The sequence below is a fragment of the Phyllostomus discolor genome, chromosome 5 (genome assembly GCF_004126475.2).
Source record: "Phyllostomus discolor isolate MPI-MPIP mPhyDis1 chromosome 5, mPhyDis1.pri.v3, whole genome shotgun sequence".
In the NCBI taxonomy this organism is placed as follows: domain Eukaryota; kingdom Metazoa; phylum Chordata; class Mammalia; order Chiroptera; family Phyllostomidae; genus Phyllostomus; species Phyllostomus discolor.
The window spans coordinates 89,238,384-89,254,377 of NC_040907.2; the positions used below are offsets into that span (position 1 = coordinate 89,238,384).

General features: G+C 39.1%; 1 protein-coding gene across 1 annotated transcript; it reads right to left on the reverse strand.

Annotated features, from left to right (window-relative positions):
- Positions 1-10,806: 10,806 nt before the first annotated feature.
- On the reverse strand, positions 10,807-11,621 carry LOC114497410 (40S ribosomal protein S6-like). The gene is given in 2 exon segments (XM_036026538.1): positions 10,807-11,054; positions 11,056-11,621. Coding segments are annotated over 2 exon segments (741 nt in total). The 5' UTR covers positions 11,586-11,621; the 3' UTR covers positions 10,807-10,843.
- Between the last annotated feature and the right edge of the window lie 4,373 nt (positions 11,622-15,994).

Genomic DNA, 15,994 nt, shown 5'->3' on the forward strand with positions numbered 1-15,994 from the left:
TATGTTTATGTGGCCAGTTTCTTTTTGTGTATCCTGCTTTTGAGTCACTATACTTAAGCCAGCAGGTGTGTTACTTATTAAACAAAAGCTCTTTTGAACTACATTAGTTTTATTACATTAGTGATTGAACTTCCTACTCTGGTAACATATTTGGGAGTTTGGTGTTATAGGAAGTCCTCACAGCTTCTGGATACTTTAATGGGGACCAGCAATGTTTAGTGACCCTTTTCAGAAAATAAAATATATATTTTGTCAGACTTAAGCTGCAAACTAGATTCATTTTTACTGAGCAAGCTGAGTCACTTTCCCCTTCAAAACGCAAGGCCACCTAAGAGAAAAGATGATGCCTGAAAAGAGAATGTAAACTCCTCATTTTTAATCTTTTGGTTAATAATACAAGTCAGTAGCCACTTCCAGTTTAAAGAGTTGCTACATATACCATATGGACCATATTGAGTTAGGAAAGGCTGCAGGCTCTGGGAGCCCAACCTTAATCACCCCTTGTGGCACCAAGTAAGGGTTTTGGAAATGGGTTGATTGAGTGCTATATATTTATTTATTTATTATTTTTTTCTAAGATTTTGTTTGTTTTTAGGGAGGGGGGAAAGGAGGGAGAGAGAGGGGGAGTGAAACATCAATGTGTGGTTGCCTCTCATGTGCCCCCTATTGGGGACCTGGCCCACAACCCAGGCGTGTGTCCTAACTGGGAATCAAACTGGCAACACTTTGGTTTGCAGGCCCGCACTCAATCCACTGAGCTACACCAACCAGCCTATATATTTATTAAGTTAATTTTCCACAGTAATCATGGGGCTTTAAGCCATAATTCCTCTTCTAGACTGAGAAAGATAATGGAGCTTTTAGGAATTTATAGAGAGATGAGGCATGAGCCTGGGCTTTATTTGGTATTACTGTTTAATACAAACAAAACACTTTTAAGTAATAAATTTTTCACACATTGGAAGGAATAGCCTTGATCAAAGGGAGCAGTTAAATGGATGAGTCATAGATAAAATAGAGTTATGCCTCTTCACTGTGTGACCATGAGCAAGTTCTTGATCTCTTCATACCTCCTAATCCTCATCTGTAGATTGAAAATAACAGTGCACTCTCAAAGGGTTGAGGTGAGATTTAGAGGTAATGAATGTGAATTGCTACACATAATGTTTGATAGAAGGCAAGTACTAAATACCTGCCATTATAACTTGTAACATACAAGCTCTTTTCTTTTTCCTATGCTTCCTATGTTTCCCTTTGCTGATGGATCAGCCTAGAAACCTCTCCTTGCACCAACAGAGAATTCTTTCACACTGTATTAGAAAACATGCCATACATTATGGAAAACTCCAAGGTATTGTGTAGGGGGTGATGCAGACTCTGGCTAGTGGGGCCCATGTGTTGTGGCTCAATGAACAAATTCACACGGACTACAGAAGTCCTGTGGAGAAAAGGGACGGCACAGCCACTCTCAAGTTAGAGAGAGGGCCCGGATCCCTGCCTGGACAGGCTTTTATTGCTTCTCTGCACAAATTACATTGAGGATGGTCCTCAATTACTGTGCACATGTTCACTTTAGGTGATTACCTTTTACAGATAACAAAGGAAAGGATGTTGCAGACCAAGGGGGAAAGTGGTTGAACTGGTTACACTCCATACTTGGGAAGTTTAGCACAGACTTTAGGAAGTTATTTTAAAGACATGCAGTAAACATTGCCTGCCTAAGCTCAGGATGAGGGAATTTTAGCAAAAAGCAAGCCTCAAAGCAGTCTAGGTACAATGCAGGCCTGGTTCCCCATGGGAAAACCAATCCATGGGCCTGGTTCCTGTGCGCCGACTTGCTCCTGCTGGTTTTCTGAATCAGGGGCTGGGCTCCATTTGCCATTGCCATGAGAATTGGTTCTCTATAAGGTCGTACTTCACATTACCTACCTCTTGGGAATATGCAAAGCTGGTATGCATCCTGAATGGCCAATCAGTGTTAAAATACTGAAATACTTCTAAACTGCTTAGCAAATAACTGCTGTCCTGAGCCTCTCCTCCCTCCTCCCCATCTTTGCCCTGGGAATACCAGACCCTCTCCTCAATACTACCATGATCCAGCAAATAAAATGACAATGTTTGGTGCAACTTGCTTGGAGTATCCTGCTCCAGGACTAAAGCTGGTTGCTGGTGGTTCTGATTAATTGGTTACTATGCAGTCATTCTCTCCCTAAATAATATTAACATGGGACATACTATTCCATTTCTCTCTTTGCCCTGAATGGTGGTCCTCTGTGTTGTGTTGTGGGAATATTGATCATGGACATGGTTACACACACTTGAATCAGCCAAAGCTGTATGTAGACAACAGTAGCACAAAGTGCGGAAGGGGAATTACAAGTATACTGTTACAAGGTTCTCAAACTATACATAGGGTTGTGTATTACTTGAAGATAGATTATAGTAATTAAGAGTGTATATTATAAACCCTAGAGAAGCCACTAAGTAAGTAAAAGAGAAGTATAACTAATAAGCCATAGTAGAAAGGAAGTGTAATCATTAAAAACAATCTAAAAGAAAACCAAAAAAGGAGGGAAAAGGGAACAGAAAAACAGATAATACAAATAAAAAACAAATAGCAAGAAGGCAGTTTTAAACAAACCATATTGACCATATTAAACATTAAGTGTAAATGTTCTAAAACGAGTTAAAAGGCAGAGATTGTCAAAACAGATGAAAAAAATTCTAGCTATATGTTGTATATAAGAAACCCACTTTAAAGATACAAATAGGTTAAAAATAGAAAAATGGCAAAATATATATTATGTTAACACCAATCAAAAGGAAGCTATTTTATTATCACATAAAGTAGACTTCAGAACAATAAATATTAGCAGGGATAAAGAGGAAAATTTCAAAAGATAGAGTTCAATTCATCAACAGCACACAATCCTAAATTTGTATGCACCTGGCAAGAGAGGTTCAAATACATGAAACAAAGACTTTCATGACTGAAAGGAGAAATAGGCAAATTCACAGTTTATAGGTGGAGATTTCAACAATTGGCCCTTAATAAATCATAGTACAAATAAACAGCAAATTAGTAAAAAGACTTGAACACTATCAACCAACTTGACTTAACTGCCATTTATGGAACACTCCACCCAACACTTTTCAGAATACGTATTTTTCAAACGTACATGTGATATTCACCAAGAGAGCCCATGCTGTGGGCCCTAAAACAACTCTCAATATGTTTGTGAGGATTGGAATTATTCAAAGTATGCACTTTGACCACAAGAGAATTAAACTAGAAAGCAATAACAGATATGTATCTAGAAATCCTTAAACTTTTAGAAATTAAGCAGTATACATCTAACCCATGGGTCAAAAGTAAATCATAAGACAAATCAGGAAATATTTTAAACTGAATCAAGATTTAAAAAGACAACATATCAAATTTTATGGGACCCAGCTAAAGCAGCACAGTGGTACCGCAGTGCTTGTCATTAATTTGTTCTGGAACTCATGACAAGTGCCAAAACTAATGAGTACTCAAGCACAGAGTGCTGAACCATTCTTTTCTCATCAAAATGTGACAAGTACAGGGTTTGATGAATTCTGAAGCTGATGAGTACTGAGGTATGACTGTATTTAGAAGGAAATTTATCGCATTAAATGCTAAGGAAAAGAAGAAAGGTTTCACATTAATGACTGATCTTTCACCTAAAATACCAGAAAAAAGAAAATCGGATTAAGCCCAAATGAAGAAGAAGGAAGGAAACAATAAAGAACAGAGATCAATAAAATAGAAAACTACAAAGCAATAGAGAAACAGAAATGAGACAAAAGCTTGTTCTTCAAAAAAGTTGAATAAGGTTCTTCCAGCCAAGATGGAGGCATAGGTAGACACACTGTGCCTCCTCACACAACCAAAAGAAGGATGACAACAAATTTAAAAACAAAAAAACAACCAGAACTGACAGAAAATCTAACTGTATGGAAGTTCAACAACCAAGGAGTTAAAGAAGAAACATTCATCCAGACCGGTAGGAAGGGTGGAGATGGGTGGCCAGGTGGAGAGGACTCATGGCAAGGTGGCAGCTGGCGGACAGGGCAGTCCCAAATTTGCATGTAGATAAGCCAGGAAGAATGACTGGGGGGCAAGATAGGCCACCCAACCTAGGGTCCCAGCATGGGGAAATAAAGCCTCAAAACCTCTGACTGAAAACACCTGTGGGGGTTGAGGTTGTGGAAGAAGCTCCCAGCTTCACAGGAGAGTTCATTGGAGAGATCCACAGGGTCCTAGATGTACACAAACCCACCCGCCCCGGAGTCAGCACCAGAAGTGCCCAATTTGATTGTGGGTAATGGGGGAAGTGACCGAAAACTGGTAGAGAGTGAAGCAAGCAGCACTTTTCCCTCTCAGGCCCCTTCCCCACATACAGTGTCACAATGCAATGATGTGGTTGTGCCACCCTGGTGAACACCTAAGGCTCCTCCGCTTACTATGTAACAGGCATGTGGAGACAAAAAAAAATTGGATCAAATGAAGAACAGATCAAAGTTCCAGAAATAATACAACTAAGTGATGAAGAGATAGCCAACCTATCAGAGATGGTTGAATATGGTCCCAAATTAGAGGAAAAAATGAAGGCTATGAAAAGTGAAATAAAAGAAAAAGAGCAGGGAACCAACAGTGACAGGACAGAAACCAGGACTCAAATCAATGGTTTGGAGCAGAAGGAAGAAAGAAACATTCAACCAGAGCAGAATAAAGAAACAAGAACTCAAAAAATGAGGAGAGGCCTAGGAACCTCCAGGACATCTTTAATCATTACAACATCCAAATCATAGGGGTTCCAGAAGGAGAACAGGAAGAGCAAGAAATTGAAAACTTATTTGAACAAATAATGAAGGAAAACTTCCCTAATCTGGCAAAGGAAGTAGCCTTCCAGGAAGTCCAGGAAGCTCAGAGAGTCCCAAAGAAATTGAACCCAAGGAAGCACACACCAAGGCACATCATCATTACATTACCCAAGATAAGGAGAGAATCTTAAAAGCAGCAAGAGAAAAGGAGACAGTTACCCCACAAAAGAGTTCCCATAAGACTCTCAGCTGATTTCTCAAAAGAAAACTTGCAGGCAAGAAGGAGCTGGAAAGAAGTATTCCAAGTCATGAAAGGCAAGGACCTACATCCAAGATTACTCTCTCCAGCAAAGCTATCATCTAGAATGAAAGGGCAGATGAAGTGCTTCCCAGATAAGGTCAAGTTAAAAGAATTTATCTTCACCAGGCCTTTATTATATGAAATGTTAAAGGGACTTATCTAAGAAAAAAGAAGATGATCAAAACTATGAACAGTAAAATGACAACAAACTCACAGCTCTTAACAACTGAACCTAAAAACAAAACAAAAACAAACTAAGCAAACAACTAGAACAGGAACAGAACCACAGAAATGGAAATCACATGGAGGGTTAGCAACAGGGGAGTGGGAGGAGGACAGAGGGGCAAAAGGTACAGAGAATAAGTAGCATAGATGGTAGGTAGAAAATAAACAGGGGGAGGGCAAGAATAGTATGGGAAATGTAGAAGCTAAAGAACTTATGACATAGGGTGTGCAGGGAAGGTATGCAGGGTGGAGAGGAATGAAGGGGGGAATGGGACAACTGTAATACCATAATCAATAAAATATATTTTAAAAAAAGAAGTGTATCTGAACACATAGCTAAGAACTATGTCTGTGAACATGTGAGAGCACACTGGGTCCCCCTCTCATGACAACTTTCACACCAGAGTCACAGCTTTAAAGGCCAGGAGACATTGTCTGTTGAGTGCATAGACAGGGAAAAGGTTATGAAGCAAGCAGGTTTGACCAGCTATCTTTATGGGATTGTGTGCTTTATCATCCCTATAATAATCAGGTTTGTTCCTGAGTGAAATTTTTTTAAAAAAGGGATAGTGATCTGAAAGCTACTAGTAGGTGACAACATTTCAGCAATAGTGTAAGACCATGAATATTAAGTTCTACTTATCCTTTGAAGCTCAGTTCAAATGTCACATCATCTCAGCCACCTGTTGTATTCTAAAGGGCACAGGTTCTAATCTGAACTCTATCACCATACTGTGTAACCTTGGACAAGTTACTTAACCAGTCTGAAGTTCAGTTTCTTCATTCATCCATTCATTCCACAAATATAATCAGTTTCTAATATGTTCCAGGTGCTCTTCTAAGCATTGAGGACAAATCAGTGGCAGGGTCTGGGGGAGGTGGACAAAGTAGACAAGGACACTATTCTCAAGAAGACACTATTCTAACAGTAGATAAGAGACAATAACATATGTAGTATATAAGGTTAGTGGTGATAAGCGTTATGAAAAACATTAAGCAGAATACGGGAACAGAAAGTGATTAGGGTTGATATTTTTAAAATTTTATTGAATTTATTGGGGTGACATTGGTTAATAAAATTATATGGGTTTCAAGTATAAAGAAAAGAAATATTTCAAATAAACAACCTAGCTCTACATCTACAAGAACTGGAGGAACAACAACTAACAAAGCCCAGAGCAAGTAGAAGTAAGTAATCAAGATCTGAGCAGAATTAAACAACAAAGAGACTTAAAACAATTCTAAGGATCAATAAATCCAGGAGCTGGTTCTTTGAAAAGATGAACAAAAGTGAAAAGCCTTTAACCAGACTCATCAAGAAAAAAAGGGAGAGGACCTAAATAAATAAAATCAGAAATGAAAGAGAAGAAATTATAACTGATACCACAGACACACAAAGGATTGTAAGAATTTACTACAAACAACTATATGCCAAGAAATTTGAAAACCTGTGTGAAATGGACAAATTTCTAGAAAAATATAATCTTCCAAACTGAATCAAGAAATAGAAAGCCTGAACAGACCAATAACAGCTGGTGAAATTGAAATAGTAATAAAAAAATCCCCAGGCCACAAGAGCCCTGGACCAGATGGTTTCATAGGAGAATGTTACAAAGCATTTAAGGAAGAGCTAACTGCTATCTTTCTCAGACAATTCCAAAAAAGCCAAGAAGATGGGAGACTCCCAAACTCTTTTTGTGAGGCCAACATCACCCTAACCCCAAAACCAGACAAAAAGGCAGAACAAAGAAAACTACAGGCTAATATCACTTATGTACATAGATGCTAAAATCCTTAACAACACATTGGCAAACCACATTCAGCAATACAATAAAAAGATCATGCACCACAATCAAGTGGGATTCATCCAAGGGATGCAAGGATTGTACAATATTCACAAATCAATAAATTAATACATCACATAAACAAAAGCAAAGACAACAATCACATGATCATATCCATAGATGCAGAAAAAGCATTTGATGAAGTACAGCATCCATTTATGACAAAAAACATTCAACAAAGTGGGAGTAGAGGGAGCATTCCTCAACATAATGAAGACCATATATGAAAAACCTACAGCCAACATCATACTCAATGGGCCAAAACTAAAAGCTTTCCCACTAAGATCAGGAACAAGACAAGGATGTTGCTTCCACCACTTCTATTTAACGTAGTATTGGACACCCTAGCAACAGCAATCAGGCAAGAGAAAGAAATAAAAGGCATCCAAATTGGAAAGGAGGAAGTAAAACTGTCATTGTTTGTAGATGACATGATAGTGTACATAGAAAACCCTATAGACTCCACCAAAACAATTACTTGACCTAATAAGTGAATTTGGCAAAGCAGTGGGATATGAAGTCAATATTCAGAAATCAAAGGCATTTTTGGACACCAACAATGAAATATCAGAAACAGAAATCAGGAAAAAAATCCTATTTGCTATAGCAACAAGAAAAATAAAGTACCTAGGAATAAACCTAACCAAGGAGGTAAAAGATATGTTCTCAGGAAACTACACAATACTGAAGGAAGAAATTAAGGAAGATGCAAACAAATGGAAGCATATACCGTGTTTGTGGATTGGAAGAATTAACATCATTAAAATGCCCATAGTACCCAAAGCAATTTATAGATTCAATGCAATCCCTATTAAGCTACCGATGACATATTTCAAAGATATAGATCATACATTACAAAAATTTGTATGAAATCATAAATGACCCTGAATAGCCACAATTCTGAGAAAGAAGAACAAAGTAGGAGGGATCACAATACCTGACATCAAACTGTATTGCAAGACCATTTTAATCAAAACAGTCTGGTACTTGCATAAGAAGAGACATATAGACCCAATGGAACAGAATGGATAGCCCAGAAATAAACCCAAGTCTCTATGGTCAATTAATATTCAACAAGGGGGCAACGGTATAAAATGGAGTGAAAAAATCCTCTTCAACAAATGGTGTTGGGAGATCTGGACAGCTACATGCAAAAAAATGAAACTCAACCACTACCTTACACCATACACCAAAAATAAATTCCAGATGGATAAAAGACTTAAATATAAATCATTATACCATAAAAGTCCTAGAGGAGAACATAGGCAGGAAAATCTCAGATATTCCACACAGCAATATTTTCAGTGATATGTCCCCTAGAACAAGGGACATAAAGGAAAGAATAAACAAATGGGATCTCATCAAAATAAAAAGCTTCTACACGTCTAAAGAAAACATCAGCAAAATGAAAAGGGAACCAACCATGTGGGAAAATATATTTGCCAATGATACCTCAGACAAAGGTTTGATCTCCAAAATATATAAAGAACTCACACAACTCTACTCCAGGAAAACAAACAATCCAATTTAAAAATGGGCAAAGCACCTGAACAGACACTTCTCCAAGAAGGGCATACAGAGGGCCTAGAGACATATGAAAGGATGCTTAGCATCACTAGCCATCAGGGAGATGTAAATTAAAACTACAATGAGATACCACTTCACACCAGTCAGAATTGCCATCATAAACAAATCAACAAGCAATAAGGGCTGGCAAGGTTGTGGAGAAGAGGGAACCATAGTACACTGTTGGTGGGAATGCAGACTGGTGTGGCCACTGTGGAAAAACAGTATGGAATTTCCTCAGAAAACTAAAAATGGCACTGCCTTTTGACTCAGCAATACCACTGCTGGGATTATACTCTAAGAATTCTGAAATACCAATTCAAAAAACCTATGCACCCCAATGTTCATAGCAGTGCAATTTATAATAACCAAATGCTGCAAGCAACCTAAGTACCACCAGTAAATGAGTGGATAAAAACATTATGATAGTTTGGAATACTATGCAGCAGAAAGAAATGAGCTCCTATCCTTTGTGACAGCATAGATGGATCTGGAGAGCATTATACTGAGTGAAATAAGCCAGGCAGTGAAAGACAAATACCATATGATCTTACCTATAAGTGGCACCTAATCAATAAAACTAGCAAGTAAAATATAACCAGAGACATTAAAAAAAAGCAAACTGACAGTAACCAGAGGGGCAGGAGAGGGGCATAGTGGGAGGGACGAGAAAGGGAAAGGTTGTAAAAGAACATGTATAAAGGACCCATGGACAAAGCCAAACAGGGGAAGGATTGAGGGTGGGAGATGGGGTGGGTGGGGCTGGGGAAAGTTGTGACAGGAAAATGAAGACAATTGTACTTGAATGACAATAAAAAAGGAAAAATAAACATAAAATACATAGGTATCAAGTTAACAAAATATGTGCAAGAAATGTGCACTGAAAACTAAATCTTGATGAGAGAAAATAAAGAAGACTTAAACAAATGAAGAAATAAATGAAGAAATGAGAAGACAATATTTTAAGGTATCATTCTCTCTAGATTAAAAAACAGATTCAATATAGTGGCAATAAAGACCCAACAGACTTTTTTTTAAAAAAAGCATAATACATTTTTATTGTGATAGGCATACATAACATACACTTTTCCATTTCAACAGTTTAAAGTGTACAATTCAGTAACAGTAGGTACATTCACATGGTTGCACAACCGTCTCCACCATCCACCTCCAGCACTTTTTTATCTTTCTAAACTGAAATTATATCCTTAAGCAATCACTCTCTATTTCTACTTCCCCAGCCCCCAGAAACCACCAAGTGTTCTGTCACTATGAATTTGACTGCTCTAGGTACCCCATATAAGCAGAATGATACAATATTTATCTTTTCGTGTTTGGATTATTTCCCTCAGCATAACGTCCTCAAGGCTCATCCATTCTGTAGTATGACAGCAGGGCTTTCTTTCTTTCTCTTTTTCTCATAGGAATTGACAGCCTAATTTAAAATTTTATATGGAAATGCAGTGGACCTAAAATAGAACATTTTCTGGAGGAAAAAAATGACAAAGTTGGAAGACTTATACTATCTGATTTCAAGATTTACTATGAAGTTACACTTACCAAGGCAGAGGGGGAGGATAAACACAAATAGAAAGAAAGAGCAAATCTGGAAAGAAATGCATGGATATGTGGTCAATTACTTTTTCACCCGCTGCCAAGGTAATTTAATGAGAAAAGAATAATACTTTCAATAAAGAGGCTGTAAAAACAGTATGTATGGAATACAATGAACCTTAATTTTACCTCATGAAATATACAAACATCAGCCTGAAGTAAATCATTAATTTACATGTATAAGCTAAAATGTAAATTTTCTAAAAGAAAACAGAGCATAAACTCTTTGAGACCTTGGGTTAGGCAAAGATTTCTGAAAGGTCCCTGACTGATGTGGCTCAGTTTGTTGGGCATCATCCCACAACGTAAAAGGTCACCGGTTAGCTTCCTGGTTAGAGGCAATCGATTGTTGTTCCTCCCTTTCTCCCTCCCTTCTTCTCTCTAAAAATAAATAAAATCTTTTTTTTAATGTTTAACCTTATTTATTTGTTACTCTTAGAAGACCTCATTTTTGGCTGGACTCAGAGATAGAAGCTCTCAGAGAGGACAGCCTATGTCTCTTGGCAATTTGTTCCTGGCATTTTTCTTTGGCCTCCTTCATCCTCTTAGCCAAAAGTTTAGCATACTCTGCAGCCTCTTCCTTATTTTTCTTAGTGCATTGCTTCTTCAGAGCAATATGCTGATGTTTGTGTTGTAGGACATGTGGAGTAACAAGACACGATCTTAGGTGTTTTGGTTCTAGGTTTCTTACCTTCCTTGTTTAGGGGCTTTCTCACAACATATTGAAAGACATCATCTTTTTTAGAGAGGTTGAAAAGTTTTCGGATTCTGCTAGCTCTTTTGGGCCCCAGGCGACGAGACACAGTAGTATCAGTGAGATCAGGAATATCTTTCTCCCCCTTTTTTACAATGACCAAGTTGAGAACACTGAGATTGGCATCCACAATGCAACCCCGAACTGATTTGCGCTTTTGCTCTCCAGTCCTCCTTGGTCTGTAACAGCAGTGCCCCTTGCTCAGCAGCAGGTGGACTCGGCCATGGGTCAGGACACCCTGCTTCATGAGGAAACCTTGTTTGTCGTTCCCACCACTAATTCGAACAACATAACCCTTCCACTCTTCACCCAGAGTGTCAGCAGCAAATTCTGTGGCCATATGCTTCTCATAAAAAGTACAAAGTTTGCGTTCATCGTCCACTTCAATGAGTTTCTGACAGCCAGTGGCTGGGAAAGTGATGTTCAGCTTCATCTTGAAGCAGCCTACTGCCTCCCAGGCGCCAAGGAAAAGAGCTAAATAAAATCTTAAAAAAAAGATTTCTTAAATAGGACACATAAAACATGAACTGTAAAAGAGTAAATCACCGTCCTGGCTGGTGTGGCTCAGTGGATTGAGTGCCGGCCTGTGAACTGAAAGGTTGCCTGTTCAATTCCCTGTCAGGGTACATGCCTGGGTTGCAGGCCAGGTTCTCAGTTGGAGGCATGTGAGAGGCAACTAATTGATAAATCTCTCCACATCAATGTTTCTCTCCCTCTCTTTCTCCCTCCCTTCCCTTCTCTCTGAAAATAAATAAATAAAATATTTTTAAAAAATGAGTAAATCACTAAGCTGGATTTTATCAAATTAAACTTTTGTTTGTTAAAAGACATTGTTAAGAAAATTAAAAGGCAAGCCAGAGAATAGGAGTGAGTATTTACAAAACATATTGCAGGCACAGGACTTGTATCTAGAATATGTAAAGAACACTAGAAACAAATAACTTCCCCAGAGTGGACAAAAGATTTGAGTAGACACTTCACCAAAGAAGATATGTGAATGGTAAATTAGCACATGAAAAGATGCACAACATCAAATAAAAACCACAATGAAATAGCACCACACACCTTAGGACAGTTGAAATTAAAAGACATGTTACCAAAAGACTCTTATTTATTGCTGACAGGGTTGCTTAATAGTATAATCATTTTAGAAAATGGTCTGCCAAGTTTTCCCCTTTTAAGTTAAACATACACTTATACAATCCAGCTTTTTTTCTCCTAGAGTACTCCTATATTGTTCCTATATTACTAAAGATTAAAGAAAACATGTTCACACTAAGGGTTGTCCATAAATATTCTGAGTAGCTTTATTCATAGTGGCCCCAAACTGGAAAGAACTCAAATGTTTATCGACTAGTGAAAAGACAAATTATCTATTTATGCAACAGACTACTACTTACCCATAAAATGAAATGAATTACTGATCCATGCAACAATGTGGATGAATCTCAAAAGCATAGTAAGTGAGAAAAATCACACATAAAAGATTATATACTAAAAAAAAGATTATATACTATGTGATTACGTTTATATAAAATTCTGGAAAAGGTAAAACTGTAGTGACAAAAAGATCAGTGGTTGCTGGGGGTGGGGAAAGAGGACTTCAGAGTAGCATGAGGAAGCTTTTTGGGATGATGGACATGTTCTATACCATTTTGGGGGTGTCAATTACATGACTGAACACATTTATTAAAACACCAAATCATACACTTAAATTGCTGAATTTTGTTGTGTGCAAATTATACCTCAGCAATGAAAAAAATATATATGATTGCCTCTCCCCTCCAGGAGATTTCCAGTCTACCTAACAAGTCCATATAGGCTTCTGAAAAAAATGTACAGCAATGTATGAGTAGGAGTCAGGTGTAGTTCAATGTTATTCTACTGGAAAGCTGGGAGTAAGGATGAATAAAGAGAGAAACTAGGAGGTTCGAAGATGGCGGCTTTACTCTAGGCAGCGTGTTTCTCAGCTTCTGTGAAGAGGAGGGAAACTCGCGGTTCAGTGGAGAAACAAAGCAAGTGGACTAGGTTACCGAATCACTTTTGAAAGCAGGACATCAAAAATTATTGCAATCATTGAAAAACCAGACGGTAAGGAGACTGCTTCAGGACAAAAGGGACCCAGGGATCAGATCGGGGACTAGGGGTGTGCAGTCCCCAGGCCCGGTGCTCCCGGGTCTGCCTCAGGGCTCCCGGGAGAGGGGAGTTGCTGCTCCCTCCCCCAAATATGGGGGGTTGAGCAACTCCAGGGGAGAACTTGTTGCTTGAAGGCACAGATTGGCCAGTTGGACTGGGAAAAAATCGCCCAGGGACTATGAACACCCATCCAGAGACCTGGGAGAAGTGAGGGCCTCCAGCCGGCATGACCAGGGGCAGCCTTGGAAGAGCACCCACACCCCTAGCCAGGTGGGAGTGTGGATCAGTGGAAAACCCAGAGCCGGAAGGACTTGGGCATTTTCAGTTCTCAGGAGCCAGCAGTTCTTATTTGGGGAAGTGCACGCCCCATCAGGAATCCTGACTTGCACGCTGTGGTCCTGAAGGGATGCGGTGCTTAGTGCCTTCCTATAGTCCGAAACTCAAAAATTTCCAGCCAGCCCAACCAGGGGCTGCTGGGAAATGCGCCCTCACCCATAGCCTGGTGGGAGTGCGGATCAGTGGAAAACCCAGAGCCGGGAAGGACTCGGGCGTCCTCAGGTCTCGGGAGCCTGCAGTTCTGATCTGGGGAAGCACTTGTCCCATCGGGAATCCTGACTCGTGCACTGTGAACCTGGAAGGGTCGCGGTGCTTAGGGCGTTCCTAGAGCCCGAATCTCAAAAGTTTGGTGGAGGGGTGCGCCCTTTTACGACTCCCAGGGAGGGCACAGTGAATCCCAAAACGTCGCAGGTGCCTCCTGAGATCATAGAGCTGGAACCCTGCAGGGACCCCAGAGTCCGGAATAATGTGGCAGTGAGCTCTGGAGAGCGAGTGTGCTCTGGAGCACCCAGGGTTCCTGAAAGACTTGCTGAGATCTGGCTGGGAAGAGAGAGAAGCATTTCAAAGGTCCTTCAGCCAGCTGAAGCCAGCAAGATCAGAAAAACTGGTCTGGCCAGTTAGAAACCAACAAGAGGTTTTTTTTTATTTTGTTGTGTTTGGTTTGGTTTTGTTTGGTTTTTGGGGCTGTTGTTGGTTGATTGATTTTATTTTGTGTTTTAAGTGACATTTTATTTTTCAATTCTTACTATTTTTATATCTCACAATCCCTTATGTTTCTCTTCCATTCATCCTAATAATATTCTTTCCACTCCAAATTTATCTCTCTTGCACTCCATCTTCTGCTTTTCTTTCCTTTTTTTTAATCTTGCAAGTTACTGTAAATTTGTATTATCTTTTTCTCACCTTTCCGACATTTTTTATTTTAATAATATTTTGGTATTATTTTTCTTTCTGTATAATCTTCTTTGCTTGGCTGGTTATACTGTCATTTGATAGGGTCCCCCTGGTATCTCAGTCACAGTGTGTTGATAATTTACTATCCTTCATCTGTGTTCCATTAATACACCTCTCAAGGTTCTATACTCTTTATTCTTGTTATCTAGATCTCATTGATTCTGCCACAAGACTGTCACTTTAATATTACTGTTAATAAGACCTAGTCCATACAATTGTAAATACTACTCAATACCCCTACCTGATCTCAGCCCACTTTGCAATTTCCTGAACTATACCATTGTGGGGGTTGTCTCTATTCTTTTACACACTACTCCTATATACTAATCTTTAATCCAAACCTACCTTAGAATCTGACCTCCCACAGCCTCACAGCTTTCTAGATCCAACTATCAATCCTCTCATCCCCAATACGAGTCTTACCCTGTTTCCATCCTTCTAAAACGTGGATAGTGGGGTGGAAGATCACGGTTAACACTATAAGGAGCCAAAGGATAACCCATCTCTTCTCTACTGGCTGCTCTAATGTAAATATCATAGTATACTGTCTTGCTGTCTTAAACCATTTCACCTTACTCCTCCAACTGATCACAAAAAAAGAGTAGGGGGAAGCTGTGAACACCAGGATACACGAAGGAGATTGCACCACTGAATCTCACAAGTATCCTACCACAGAAGTTCACACCATAAATACAGGGAACCAGAACAGATCAATTTAAGAAACAGAGGCTAACAAGAAGAAACCCACGAACAATGAGAAAACAAAGAAACAACCCCCAATTGAAGGGAAACGAGGAAGCCTCAGGAAAAATGCTAAATGAAATAGAGGCAACTCAACTATCAGATAGTGAGTTCAAAACAATGATTACCAGGAAGTTCAATGAACTCACAATGAGCTATCAGAAATTAGAGGGAAACTACATCAATCTCACTGCAAACTATATAAACATGAAAAAGGAAATAGATACTCTCAACAAAGGCCAAGAGGAAATGAAGAATACAATTTCTGAACTGAAGAACACAGTAGAAAGAATGAAAAGCAGGATCGATGAATCAGAAGATCAGATTAGCGAGCTGTAGGACAAAGTAGAAAACAACATCCAGAAAGAGCAAGAAAAGGAAAAGAGGCTCAGAAAGAATGAAGAGGGATTAATAGAAATGCAAGACAATATGAAACGTAATAATATCCATATAATAGGGGTACCAGAAGGAGAAGAAGAAGAACAAGGAATTGAAAACCTAGTCGAAAAAGTAATGAAGGAGAACTTCCCTAATTTGATGAGATAAAAAGTCACACAAATCCAGGAAACACAGAGAGTCCCAATCAAGAGGAACCCAAAGAGGCCCACCTCAAGACACATCATAATTAAAATGGCAAAATTTCAAGACAAAGAGAATCTTAAAGGCAGCAAGGGA